At 39.3% G+C, this 14,808-nt stretch overlaps 2 protein-coding genes across 3 annotated transcripts in view; one reads left to right on the top strand and one right to left on the bottom strand.

The window, feature by feature from the left end:
• Positions 1–14,808, top strand: part of LOC120456064 (E3 ubiquitin-protein ligase highwire) — a 43,559-nt gene that overhangs the window by 18,120 nt on the left and 10,631 nt on the right. The window lies entirely within an intron of this gene.
• LOC120456065 lies at positions 1,951–12,985 on the bottom strand. Of its 2 annotated transcripts, none has more exons than XM_039642655.2 (6): positions 12,367–12,985; positions 5,364–5,625; positions 5,140–5,297; positions 4,784–5,073; positions 3,615–4,702; positions 1,951–2,746 (listed from the first exon to the last, which is right to left on the bottom strand). In XM_039642655.2, exons 1-6 carry the CDS (start codon positions 12,613–12,615, stop codon positions 2,256–2,258), a joined length of 2,538 nt encoding a protein of 845 aa, XP_039498589.1. In that variant the 5' UTR covers positions 12,616–12,985; the 3' UTR covers positions 1,951–2,255. The 2 variants fall into 2 exon arrangements, 1 of the variants encoding a protein (XP_039498589.1); XR_005616800.2 differs by having other exon boundaries at positions 2,607–2,746; positions 2,989–4,702.

Genomic DNA, 14,808 nt, shown 5'->3' with positions numbered 1-14,808 from the left:
TCGCTGTCCATATTAATTGAGTTTTGTATAAAGTGCTAACAACGAAACTTTGAAGAACTGAATAAATAAATTAAACTGAACTGTACCCCCGTTCAACTAGGCGTATGCATAATTTTCCACCAATGAGTCGTATACGTAATGTTCAGATCTAAAACAGTTTCATTTATTTTCATTTTTTATTTTACTTAGCGTTTTTCCGCCATTTTTGGCGCTTTCATCGCTATTGAAGTCTCCACTTTGCTCTCCGCTCTCTTCTGGAGCGGATTTCAGTGGAACGAGCGCCACTTTGGCTGCTGCGATTTAGCGGCTGCGTCTCTCCAACGATCGCAAGCTCAAAACTGAGAACTCAGAACTGAAAAAAATACCACAAAAAAGGTGAAGAATTTTTGCGATTACTAGCTGCACTCAGAGAAATTTTCTTCAAGTTGGCATTGGGCATCTTTAATTAAAAGTACTAAAATCAAAGATTAAAACCAAATGCAGAAAATTAAACGGTATTTTTACGTTTGGCTAGAAGTTTCGAACTTTATGAAATTATAACTTAAAATTCCGCATTGCTCTCTTCCTTTTCTAAGTGTATGTCAAGTTGAAGTTGAGCATGGATTTTAATTTAAATCAGTATCTGAATTTCTTGCGCTGCGTTTAATTGAACGATGCCACGCATTGCTTGACACTTGCCGCTTTTGAAAAGCCCCCGCAAAATGCGGCGAAAGAGGGGCCATAAAAGAGTGGAGAGGAAAAGAAAGGAGAAGAGAAGAAAAGAAAAGGATGAGAAAGGGGAGAATGAAGAGGTGGACAGTAGATCAACACAAATCAAATGAAATTTACTCGCCGGCCACGGCAAACATGCAGCACTTAGCGGTTCGCTTTTCAAGATTTGAGCTATGTACATACACATACATACATACGATTATGTAAATATGTACATACAAACTAAAGTTTTGGAAATTGCCGAGTTAGATTACTAGTTTAATCAACCTTAAAACTGTTGTTTCCAAGCTGGCTATATAAATAGGTGAACACATATCTGTATCTGAAAAAATAGTGTGGCAAATTGAGCATTTTATATTTATGGCTGTTTAGGAGAATTTGCCTATTCTATTTAACAGATTTATGCTGCTTTTTGCCAATACATTTCTTTTCATCTGCACTGAAAGCATATAAACATGGGTTTGAATTAAAGGTGTTCAAAATACCTTATATATTCCTGATTAAAGACTGCTTTTTCGATTTGGACATGGTTATAATTCTTTCATGCTTGATAATTGTTTTATACTTCGGTAGTAGTCTTTTTTTCTCGCAGTGCCGCGTTTATTTTGATCAAGCTGATCAGGCTGACTGACTGACTTACTGACCATATATGCACATTAATAACTCGAAAAGGCTTTTAGAACGCATTTGCATGGCAGCCGCTGCTGCAAAAGCCGCAACAACATTTAATTCGCAACGATCGCGCTTGCAAATCAAGTTAAGCAACATTTCAAAATGCAATTTCAGCACACCCGCCTGGCATTTTGCTTCGGCTTTTTCTCCCTGTCATTGGGCTTCAATTTGATATTTGTTTCAGTTTCAGTTTCAGCTCTTGTTTATAGTAGCCGTTTGTTCAAAACAGCTGTGTAAGCCAATAGCGATTAATATTTATGTCTCATAGGCGGCGAGTGCTTTGTTGAAGTAACTGAGTAGTCGGCCATTTGATATGCCACCCTCTCGATGAAAATTGGATGAATATGTTTTACGGTTTGTTTATTGCAATGCTGGAGCTATTGTCACTTCATTTCAAGTTCTCGTTCTTGAAATCATACCTATAAATGTATTTAATATGGAATTTAAAGCTTGAATTTAAAGCCTAATGCAAATGTTATATGTATTCTACAAAAAGCCTTTTACTTTATATAATTGATTATTTGAAAACTCAGCGTATGACGTACATTTGCAGTCAAGCCCCAAAATAAATTATATCGTTAGACAATTTGTCGGTTGGGCTTTTTATTTAAATTTAATTCACTTAATGTAGCTTATGGTACATATAACTCCTCGATCGGTTCGCCCTATTAAGATATGCGTAGCGCTCCTCAGTTCATTGCATATCCAGATATTATCACATAGTGTTTTCGGTATTTTTTGTTTTTTTCTCTCCTCATTATCTCTTATTATCTCATCCTTTACACTCTTTGTGGGTGGCAGATGTGACAGTTGTGGCAGATTTATGGTTATATATATAATACTATATATATTTTTGGGGATACTGCATACTTTTAGGCATCCGCGTAGTCGATCACATCGGCAATTTGGACGGTAACATCGCTGCCGCCGGAGTGATCCGAGCCGGAGTCCATGTGCTCCATGGCCGCCAGGCTGGCAGCGCCATCGAGGCACTCGAAGCTGCGCCTCCGCTGACCCTTGTGACCCAGTGACCTCTGACTGTAGGGCGGCGGCTGGAGCGGCTGGTGCGGTGGCAGGATCTGCAGGATTTGTCTTTGGTTGCGCGTTGAGGTCAGCTGGTTGGGATGGAACTGTGGGGAGTTCTGTAGAGCCTGCCTCAGATCCTTGACAGCTCTTGGCGATGTGGCGCTGGCCGAGCCCTGTGTTCCCGAGGGCGGGCGGCTGGTGGGCGTGGCACTTGGAGTCGACCGCCAAACGGGCGTGGCATAACTGACCATCGTCGATGGCTGCTGCTGTGTCCGTGGGCGTGTCAGGATGCGCATGGGCGTGGCATATTGATATGCCGGTGGCATGTCGTTCGTATCTGTAAAAAATAATGGTATGGTTTCAGTAAAAGAAGAAGTTTACAAACTGATTACACCAAGATAAAGGGATTGATATATAAATTTAATATAGATCTAGTTACAGTTACACATAGAAATACAATCTACACATACATACATCATACATATACCAAAGATATTTATAGAAAGAGAGAATTTGAAAACCATCACCATGTTTTAGGGTAGCATTTGGAAATATTTAACTACGATTTGTTTTTACTACCTTTGTGGGTTATTACGTTCCGCATTTGTGAACTGCCTTTTTGCCCATGTGTGTTTCTGACTCGACTCCTTGTGTTTTCTTGTGTAATAATTTTTGGGTGAATATACAATAATATTTGGGTGCTAAAACTACCGTACATGTGTAAGAGTGAGGGGACACTTAAAAAAAAAACATATATGTGTTGTTTACGTACTATATGTACGTGTTGTGTTAAAGTTGTGTATAGTTATGCAAATTACGATTTTACGTCGCAATTTGTTTGTATTATTCCTTTAGGTCTACGTTCTTGGCTTCCGATGCTTTACTATATACAGATTAAAGTTTGTAGTTTTCGATATTCGCGTGATTCGTTTTCGATTTTGTCATAATAAATATTAAATAACCACTATCCGCTCCATACGTAATTAAACATTTAGGGTTATAAGTACAATATTGGATGGTTATATACATATTATAAGGTATTTTTCAGTTAGTCGAGTCAATTAGAGGAGAAAGACTATCTATTGCATTCGATTGGGTTTTTTGCAGTTCGGACCGGCAGTTCTGCCCGGAACGACGCCTGTTGTTGGTGCCATTGCAATTGTAGTTGTAGTTGTAGTTGTAGTTCTGATCATTGCCGTACTTACTCGTCGCATTGAACGGCTCCGAGTACGGATCCTCGACGGAATGCGGCGGCGGCACTGAGTACTCGCAGATGAGCGGCTGATCGGGCTCTTGGTAGATGGGCTCATCATCGAATCTGCCCTCACTGGGATTGGGACTGGGCGCGCTGGGTTGTGGCGGTTGGCTATGGGCTATGGCACTGCCACCGACACTCGAAATGTAACCGTCCATGGGATATGCCTCACCCAACGACTCACTGTTGTCACTAGGAGTCACCGGGTGACTCTGCGATATGTGCTTAAGCAGCAGGTTTTCGATCAACTGCGACTTTTGCGGCATGTTTTCCAGTACAAAGAAGATCCTTTCGTAGCACTCATTCTTGCCCAGATGACCGTTGATCAGCTTCAGTATACCCTTGCGTGCGGCACTGCCCTCGCTCAGTTCCATTGCCTGGCGGCACAGTTGTTCGCGAATGTCGTCCTCGATTAGGCATTTATCAGCGGCCCTGCCACCGCCAGCGGTGCCACATCCACTTCGCCAAATCTTGGCACTCACCCAGACAATGGTAACAAGCAAAAGGGTGAATATCACAATCACCGATGCAATCATTTTGATGGTCAATTTGGAGTCGCTGAACTGATCACTGTCCGCCTTGGTCAGCCACTGGCCAGCCATACAGTAACGGGTCACATTGCTGCTACACGCCTCGTTGACATATCGGCGGACATTCGTATTGGTGGCATTGAAGCAGTCACCATCACGCTCTGCCACCTGGCACATGATCTCCGATTCCAGATCGTGATCGGTTAGCTCCGATAGCCAGGACTTGTTGCACGTGCACTCGTTGCCCACGCTCACCTGGTGGACGCGACAGGTGAAATTGAGGCTACCCGCTTGCGGATTCTGCAGTATATTGTTGCGGAAACTGCAGTTTGAGGAGCCAATGTTCAGCTCACAGCGTCCATAGTCCTGGAAGCGATTATTTGCAATCTCCACTTGATCAGCCTGGCTGACACTCAACCAATTGGGCTCCACGTGGCTCATTGAATTGTTGCGTATGAACAGACTAACGGCGGCTATTTGAATGGCATTCGAACGTATCCTTGTGATTCTGTATGGGCAAGAAGGGAAAAATGATTTAGTATGGAGCAGGAAAATTGCCATAGACATATTTATATATATATAGACTCACGTATTTCCAAACATAATCATGGTGGTTATACCGCTCTGGCTGATCGCCTGACCCTCAATCGTGCCGATCACCGTGTCCAGAATGGCCACTTTATCGCTGTGCAATTTGTTGGTTAGCGCCTGGGTCTCAATCACCGAGATGTTGCAGCCCTCGATGATCAGCTCCTTGATGCTGGTGACATCGAAGGCGTTGCTCATGATCATGTCGATGTGGCAGCGCAATAGGCTCACCTTGCCCATGGACACGCCGAAGATACCCAGCTGATTGATGTACGAATCCTCGACGCGGAGCTGTTGAAACGATGGATTTATGAATAAACATATACATACATATACGATTTTATACAAGTGACTCACATTTATTCCATACTTGGCAACGCCGGGATTGAAAGCGTTCTTCATCATATTCAGCTGCTTGATCCGCTTGAGGGAACAGTCCAGATTGGTCATCTGAAGGGCATTGGAGAATACGGTCAACTGTGCCACATCCTCCACCAGCAGCTTGTATTCCGCACCTGAAATGTATAATTTTGTTTTGTTAATGCTGCGATCCAGATAGAAAATACTTTGATCGTTTTTACCTGTCAGGAACTTGTCACGCAAAAAAACGCGCAATACATTTCGTATTTCGATGCTGGGATAGCCACCTTTGTTGTGGCTAAATGCATTGCTGGTTATTTCCACCTGGTCATCTTTCCCCACTCCGATCACACCAAAGTAGTTCACCTGGTTGTCCTGGAAGAAGTTCTCGTACATCACGAACTGGGTGCCAGCAGTCAGTCGCACCTCAATATATTTGATGTTCAGTGGCACCAATAATTTGTCGTTAAATTCGTGTGAGAGCTGTTGGAGACAATAAATAAACAAGATAAGAAATGATTAAACTTTTAGCAATTTTATATTCCGTGTTGATTCAACACACATAATGTGTAACTCTTTTCTTATCACGGCTTATTTCATCTTATTATTTATCATATATGTTATGTACATATGTTATAAAAGCTAAAGCTGCATTAGCTTATTTTAATGGCATACTTATTAGCTGTTTGTTAACTAATTAATTGGCAATAAATAACGAAGTAAGAAAGTATTTCAATTGATGTACATACATATGTATCTGTGCTGTTGCAGAATTAGAACTTGTTGGCATGGTTCAACCCTTTTAGGAGCTAGCTTATCTACCGAATATGACTCACTTTTCGGCAGCTATTGCAATTTTCTTCGTTTTCTACTTTTTTTTTTTTTTGTTCATCTGGAGCTGCTGTTGCCGGGGGTCTGTGCCGCTTGACTTACATTTCTTGCGGTCTGTATCCCTCACTCTAGTGTTATTTTTAAACGCAGTGTCTGCGACAGCAACAATGGGAGATGCAACAACAGCAGCAGCAACAGCAGCAACTGCAACAGCAGCAGCAGCAGTAACAACGCAGCCACATCAGACGACAACAACGACAACTTGACCGCAACGTTCATTGCTCCATTGAAGAAGCAGAACCCCAAGCTGTGGAACTCGAACTCACATTCGAACCATCTCACCCGAGGGTGCAATTTTCTCATTAAATTAAGTGAAAATAGTTGCAACCCAAAGTGCTGGCGATGGCCACTGACGAGATGTCCACCACGACATATGGTCGCAAATGATGGTGGATGGTGAATGGTCGTGTTGGCGATCACACTGAAGTGCCAAAGATCGTGCTCATTGCGTTAATGAATCTGGATTACCTCGGCCCTTAAGTGAATGGAAAGCCTAGCAGAGTGTAGAGCGGAGCATTTCTCAAGAAATCCCAGGGTTTCAGAGATCTTTTTTTTTTTTTATGAGGAACATGTGCTTTCAGATTATCTTGGATCATTTTGAAGTGATTTGGTTAAATAATATGAATTAAAAGAAAAATTTTCGTTTGATTGCCTAAAACGGAAATTCTAATAGAAAATGTAGCGTTTCAAAGTATTATTTACTATTTTTATTAGTATTAGTATTATTATGCCAATTCTGTTTGATTTGTGACTAACTCACTTCTTGTGAAATACTTGCAATAAACAAAGCCAGCAATAATACGCATTATTTATTATCACAAAAAATCCAAAAGAAATTAAACAAATCTAAGCCATTTGTACTTCTGACTATTGCTGAATATTGACACAATGACACATAATAATGATGAAACTGTTGACGGAGGGGGCTATGGTGTACTTAAAATGCACGTCTCGATCGGAAAGTCTGGCCACCTGCTCTTTTGTCTGGCCTCGAAGTTGCTGTGCTTGCTGTAGTGGGTTCAATGTCTTTGGATCCGAACCTGAATCTGGATCTTTAGCCCCCCCACAGCTGCATTGGCACAGAGCACACAATTCCTGGTTTTCCGCTGGTTTCTTTCCGAGATTTGTGGCCTTCTTTGCTTTCGTTTTTATTATTATTACTATTATTATTATTAGGATTTTTGTTTTTATTTTAATATTTTTTTTTTTGCCCTCTTCCTGCTGAATGCCCCCCTTTTTTTTTGTTCTTCTCGGTCTGTTTGTTACACGCCTTTGGGCGCAATTTCTTTCAATTGCTCCAGTTTCTCGCTCTTTTCTCCTCTTAAAGAGGAAGTCTCAATTACGTGTGAGTTTTAATTTGCTTGTTTGTCTGACAGACAGTTTTTCCAAGCGCTTCCCTTCCCCGTTTTCCCTCTTTTTTTTTTTTTTTACATTGTTTTTCCTCTCATTTCCCATTCTCCGCCCCATCGTCCACATTCGGTTTCAAGTTTATGGGAACCATCAGTCGACAAGGAATAACAAACAAAATTGTGGCCAAAATATCTGAAAAAGTTTATGAAGTTCCATCTCGTCAGTCGACGTCCATATATCGTCATAGAATTAAACATATATATATCCACATCCGTAGCTTCTATATATACGAAAAAAATTCCTAAAGATAAGTCATACATTCGAACTTTAAGTAAAAGCCCAACAGAACTTTGCTTCAATTTCACAATATATGTATGTACCTTCAGATAGGAAGTATCTTCTATAAAGATTTTTCTCACTGTGTAGATATGGTCAATATATTAACATCTACGCTCTATATATAGAATCTCTCACTCTTTGTCTGATCCAAACCGATATATCTAAGGGCGCTTTTCTCCAAAAGATTCCGCCTCACAATTTTCACATTTTCCGGGCATTTTTTCGTAGCGACAACTTTAAGCGATATATTTTTGGAACGGAATCATATAGTATGGAGTATGGAGTATGGGTATGGAGTTTTGGAAGATATAGGATGGCCGGGGTGGGGGGCGGAAGGCGTGGCAGACAAGCGGAAATAGCTGCCGTCGCCTGGCTGGAAGTGCCAAAACCAAAAACAGAACATAAATAACCAAACAAAGCCAATTAAAAATAAATTATGATCCACCTCGCTCTCTTTCAGTATCTGTATCTATATCTCTTCATTTCTTTATATATTTTATGCGCCCAAGAAAACCGAAACCCGAAAACAAAAATTCAAATGGCATGCTGGTCACATGGCTGGAAAATGGTAGGAAAAGGAGTTTCCCAATGCATTTCCCAGGACACACATGCCCTGCAGCGAGTGCATCTGGTGGTGTGTTATCGTAGCATTATCGGTATATTCAAGATAATGCAAACTTGACACGTTCGGTTGGAAAATGACTACGTGACTTGCTGGCAAAGAAGAATTCTTTTCTTTTCCGAGAAACAACACATAACACATAATTCACTCCCTTTGTACTCAAGAAATAATTAGATAATACTGCGTTTTTGCGTTTGAAAACAGTTTACAAAACAGTAGTTGGAGCAAAACGTATTATTGCATTAACTAACAACTGGCATTTTTGCACCGAAAACAGAAAACCACCTACGTTTTTTATTAGCAAATGTTTTTTGGTCAGTTGAAGTGGTGAAAACTGCTCTCTCCAATGAAAATACTATACTGCAAAAATGTTTATTCGGTCGATCGACACTGAAACATCCTTCTGTTTACCAATTGCATGTTTATAAACAACATTTATGTAACTTCCTCTTGGCTTGCGAATCAAACTAACATTGTTTATCGAATGTCTGGGACTCGTATTATAAGTTAAAACAGAAAGTATCCATATGTCACTTTCCATTCATTTTCTTGTATATCATATTTTCAATATTATCATATTATCAATTTTCAACCAAATACGAAATAATACATATAATATTTATCGAGAATTATATCTTAAGATAACATACGATTTTTTTTTTGATTTTCACAAATGACACCATCCCGAATGACTTGGGGTTTTATGGTTTTTAGGACACAGATTTGTGCAGCCAAAGTGTGTACACACATCGAGTGCATATGTTTTGATAATGTTTCTGTACCCATTTCCATATCGAAGTGGCTTTCAATGGCTGTGTGGCTTGTGTAAACAATCGAAAGTTGTTTACCGATTGACGGAATTATTTGCAAAATGATATCTTATGCACATTTTCTCCTACTACTAGCTCTATATCTCTTGTATCTTGTATATTGCATGTTGTATATTGTATCTTTACCTACAAATAGTGCACATTTAGATACCTCCTAGCGCGCTGACTTCTGATTTTCCATGATATCTGTATGTACATGTATTTTTGTGGCCCACCTCATTGCATTCACACTCCTCTTTTTCCGCTTTTCCTCGTCGTCTCACTTTGTTGCTGGTTTATTGTTGTTTTTGTGGAACGAGCATTCAATTTGAGGCAATTGATGGATTTTTAGCAGCTCACAGGCATAACATTTGGTCCCAAGTAGTTTAAGTAGCCATTCGAAATGGGAATTTAAGTAGGCGCATTCCACTAATGCAGAAACACTCGAAACGAAAATAAGCCCCCACCTCAAATTCCTCTTTCCTTGCACAGCTAGAAAATGTTGAAATATATTGCAGTTTTTGCATTTACTTGAAATATAAATAAAAGCAGCAGTTTTGCAGTACAAAATAGTAAGCAATGAATGTTTACATTAGCAATTGTAACACCAGCATTAATGCAAATTTTTCTCGCAGTGCAGCTGCATATGCTTAAACCACTTTTGCCTCGAGGAGTTTGCCCTGTTTTTTTTCCAGTGTTCTCCAGCTGTCGACACTATATATGAGGTCTCTCTGGCTTATTACTGTCAATCAATAGATTTCAAGGGAGCTATTTGGGTAGGAAAAGTGGGTGGAATGCATTGCCACTTGGTTCTGTTGTTATCCACCCGTTCTTCGTTTTTCGATTTTCATTTCGCTTTCAGTTTCTGTCCACTTTGCACACAGAGAACTGATACTGAACTGCAGGCCCACACAGCAAATAAATAAATACAATTATGTATCTATAAGATGACGACACATGCGGCGCACATACTCGAATTCAATCGCTCACAAAGAAGCGATAAGTGGCAGAAGGAGGGGGTGGGGAAAGTGTCACCCACATCCGCTGGAAAAAAAGCATCTAAGTTCACTCAATTGCTGAGGAAGTGCAGAATCCAATGGCTTGGATGGCGATAGAGGCGATAGAAGGCATATCTGCATCTATTATGGAACTAGAAGATATATTTTTGGATCGGAGCGAACAAAACATGCATAGGTCATATGTCTTTTCCATATACATACATATGTATGTATATATAAACACAGATCTTGAGTAGCGGAAAAGTAGAGCATTTGGATTATTGATTACTGATTTGTGTGTAGAAACGGCTTTTAGTTCTTGGAACGGCACTCTGATTTGTTTTCTAAACATATTGGCTTAATAAATAACAAAATCATTTTCGAATTGTATGTATTCCCTGCTCAATTAAATCTATATACGCGCACGTAGTCCGAATAATTAAAATGACCTTCATATTTCTGTTAATCGAAATACTTTATAGTTGCTTTCAATTAAATATGACAAGTATAACACTAAGTGCCTGCGACTGCAAATCTAAGTAAATTAATTAAAGCACTATTTACTGCAGCCCCTTATCCTTATCGGTGTGGAAATTCAATTATAAATAGCAATCACTTGCATTTTTAATATGCTTATTAGTATAATGAACTGTAGTTCATATGATCTGCAAGATCGTTAACCTTATTCACACAATAACTTGTTTTTGTCATGAAATATATAGCTAATGAATGTGTTCCCAGTTCTAACATAATTAGTTATGACTAATAAGTAAATATACAACTAAAATTGTGTGGAACATAATATTTGAAAATGTGTATTTTTTATATATGTATGTATTTTTATAGATATGCAGGGTGATAAAGACTGCTATCTAGTGTCTATATAGTAAGAATTCGATCCATTAACTCAGTCTGCAATCACTTGCACTTGCTCTTTGTTTTCAGAGAGCCGCAGAGAGCAGCAACAAATGCACACACACACGCACACCTGACTCATTAGCATAACCTGTCAAACGGGTTGGTGGAGCGAAGAGGGGGGAAGGGGGTTTGGGGTGGGGCGTTCCACCTTGTAGAGGGGGCGGCAAGTGGAAGAGGGAGCGGCAACGACGCCGCCTTCTTTCATTTAATTTCATTTCGTTCTTTCATTCATTTTATTTTGCACGCAGCTTTGGCTTTTGTTTACATTTAAATTCGGCGTGCTATTAATCAAAAAGTGCTGGCAAAGCGCATTTTCTCAAGTCCGGAAAACTATAATTTTCCCCCAAAATTCCAGGGTCGAATACCTTACACTTTACACATTAAGCGAAAAAATTGTTGTTTTTTTCGCAGGCCGATAAAATCTTTGAAGTACTTGGAGAAAAGTATACAGTAAATAATTTGTATACATGTTTTTTTTTGGAGTGAAAATAATTAAGCCTTGAATCTATTTAGTATCCGCTTGATTCCCAAAAGTTTTTAAAATATGTAGGTTTTACTTTCGAAAATCTTAAAATTCAGTTAGCATTACAACGAGAAATATTTTTTGCCATGTCGGTACAAAGAAGGATCTTATCGGTACGACGCCATTTGATTAATGACTGTAAAACACACTTGAATTAATCAGCACGGCGTTGATAAAATATTTGGCTGTCTAATCTGTTTAATCGGAGATCTATTAAACAGATCATCTAGAGGGTTTATTCGAACAATAAAAATGTATAAAAATTGGTTTTGTTGTTAAAATGCACCTTGTGTTAGCATAAAATATGTTGGGCCACTTTTGGTATCAAGTGGTTTTATCAACAACAATATAATGAAGTCCATTTAATAATGTCACAGTATGTCCACAGTAAAAGTGACACTTTTTCATAGGGAATATTGTTATGAATCACTTTCCACCTTACTTGCATATGTATGTACGTATGTATATGTATGTGCAGCGTTACTGCAAACGCGATTGCAGGAAGTTCTAGTTGTAGAAAGCTTTAAACTTGGCTAAGAGATAAGCCATTGCTGTTCTGGAATGTTCTAGAATGGTCACTTCCAAATGCTGTTTGAATTAAGCCAAGAAAAACCACATTGATTCTGTCCCTGTTCTGCCAACTGAAAAACCTTATATCTAGATATCAAAAGCGATGACCGATTAAGTAATACTGAAAACCGCCTTTGTGCGGTTTTGTGCGACTGCGGATCGATGAGTGATACATAACATACATATGACAAAACCTAAACTCACCGTTTTGTTCAGCTGGTAATCGCAGATGGCCTTAAGATTGGTGCAGAAACAGTGTTGGCACAGGTCCACCCTGTTCTCTCTGCTTTCCCGATTCTCCCGGTGGGCGGCATCCACCAGCGACCCACCAATTTGGGAATAGCCACCCCAAATGGGCTGACGATCAGTGCGCTCCGGATAGGTAAATGCATCTTGGCCAGAAAACGAAGCAATGATGCCGAATAGGACCAGTGTAATCCATTCCAAATTCATTCTGGTTTTCTTCACTTTGTCTTCACTTTGCCCCCACTTAAGCAAAACTTTTCTCTTATTATTTTGTTTATTTGTGCTAAAACAGTTTCGTTTTCGTTTCGACAATCGATTTTCTCAACAACATAAACCGCTTAGGTCACTCCGCACTATATCTCCTCTCTTCTTTTCTTTTCACGATCGCACGCACTAAAACACATATTAATGCGGCTCTTCGTCATCCGCAGAAATGTTTAAGAAAAAAACTTGAGAAAAAAAATGCAAAAAAAAAGTAATATATGTCGTCTATTCAATCCAATGAGATCGTCGCGAGTTCCGATTGTGTGCGCCCACCTTGTTGCTTCCTCGAGGGCAGTTCGTTATAGAATGAAACTCGCTTCGGCGATCGGCGAGTAGTACTGGTGTTCCGATTCAATGTTCCACCTTACCGATGAGAATATGGCTCTCCCGGTCTCTCTCATTCTCTCATGTCTCATAAGACAATACACTGCAAAGTATACCTTATAGCATCTTGAATCATGTAATCGGTATTCAACTGAGGTATTTATTTGATTAACTGCGTTACATTTATTGTATATTACATTTATGTATATAACAACTATAATTGAAATCACACGGAGCTTAAAACTTCTCATTGAATCAAAGCTACTCAATGTATATGATCTATTATTAAGGAATGGTGGAAGTGGAATAGTTTCTCCCAGTGCATGCCTCTCACTGCATACTATTTCTTCTCTCTCCCTTTCTCTCGCTCTTTCTATCTCTCTCTCTCGGTCCCTCTTCGAGACCCCAGACAGCTGATCTCGCGGCTTCTCCGCGGGGCTTTCAGATAAATTAAATCCGCTGAGCTGCGCTTCTTATTTCATTTCATGCCGGGTTCATAGATGTCTATGTGTATGTAAGAAGCTCACTCTCTGGAGTAGATAAACCTGAGAAGAAAATAACAAGAATACGATGAAATATACATACATACATATATATAAAAGAACAAGAACAGCTGAAATCCACTTAAAGTCGCCCTTTATTGTTATCTTTTCTGATCCCATATGCATATTCCTATAGTCCACTTACAACTTTGCTACACAATTTGTAACGTTCTTCTAATATTGGTTACAAAATCCATACAATCCATTTATATCTAATTTCAATACTTATGTATAAGTCCGTAGAAACTTCAAAGTAGAAAAGTGTTTTGTGAGGGAAGAAATTGGTTGGTAAATTTAATTGAAGCCATTAGGGAGCAATGGATATTGACCCTTTTCCCCATTTCGGTGCATCCCCCACATATTGCGGCAAATCAATTCGCGTTCAATTTGACGGCAAAACGGAAAGCGGAAGTTCCAGAGCAAAAGAGTTAGAGAGAGGGAGAGAGTGTGAAAGAGAGAGAGATGATCATTCCGCGTTGAACGGAGATACGGGTTCCCCGCCCTATCTGAACCACTCAATTATTACATACATCGTCGTATCGGTGATTTCTGCCTGTGTTTCAGTATCACGATATTTTCCTTTCCGAAAACCTCCCCGATTTCCAAAAGAAAAATCAACTTATAATGGGGGCGTGCCAGAGGAATCCCCAGAGATATTTGAGTGAACTCAAGCCAAACATTTCGTTTTTATTATTTTCGATCAATAAAATACCCATATCATTTGAAATATTTAAAGTGATTTTATAGCCTGAGTTAATTACCAGACTCAAATGATATTCACGTTCAATTTTTTCACGTTTCAATGATTTTTCAGGAGTTGGAGGACACGATTTGTAGGCATTACAGACAGTTGTTTCCAAAAATCGTTTTATTGGTTTTTATTTGTTTATAAATTGCTGCTCATATCAGTACAATTTATAATATTTTTAGTATGTTCGATTTAGTTATTAATATACTTTGTCGGTAATCTCGTATTACATGTATTTGTATTTATCGAATGACGGCTTTTCTTTAGAATTCATGAAATCACGATTGGTATAAATATACGATAATGTTGTTCATCCGATCACATTATATTACATATATATCGTAGTGGTTCGACTTCTTCATAGAGTTGAGTGTGCGATAAAGATTTTGATGAATGTCATATATTTTATTTGTCATTGTTTCTTTCTTGCGTTCTGGCTATCCCCTCTTTCCCTCTTTCTCTGTCCCCACTTTCATTTTGCTGCCATTTGTTGTGCCCCTTTGGACAAGGCAACTCTTCCGC

This window comes from Drosophila santomea, chromosome X (assembly GCF_016746245.2).
Source record: "Drosophila santomea strain STO CAGO 1482 chromosome X, Prin_Dsan_1.1, whole genome shotgun sequence".
Lineage (NCBI taxonomy): Eukaryota > Metazoa > Arthropoda > Insecta > Diptera > Drosophilidae > Drosophila > Drosophila santomea.
This window is presented reverse-complemented; position numbering and strand designations above follow the sequence as displayed.

Excerpts from the sequence above, each read along its gene's own strand:
- LOC120456065 (XM_039642655.2), bottom strand. The coding sequence starts at position 12,615 with ATGAATTTGGAATGGATTACACTGGTCCTATTCGGCATCATTGCTTCG. Across the intron at positions 5,626-12,366 it reads ATTACCAGCTGAACAAAACG|CTCTCACACGAATTTAACGA; the intron begins GTGAGTTTAGGT and ends TGTCTCCAACAG. Across the intron at positions 2,747-3,614 it reads GGAGCCGTTCAATGCGACGA|ATACGAACGACATGCCACCG; the intron begins GTAAGTACGGCA and ends TATTTTTTACAG.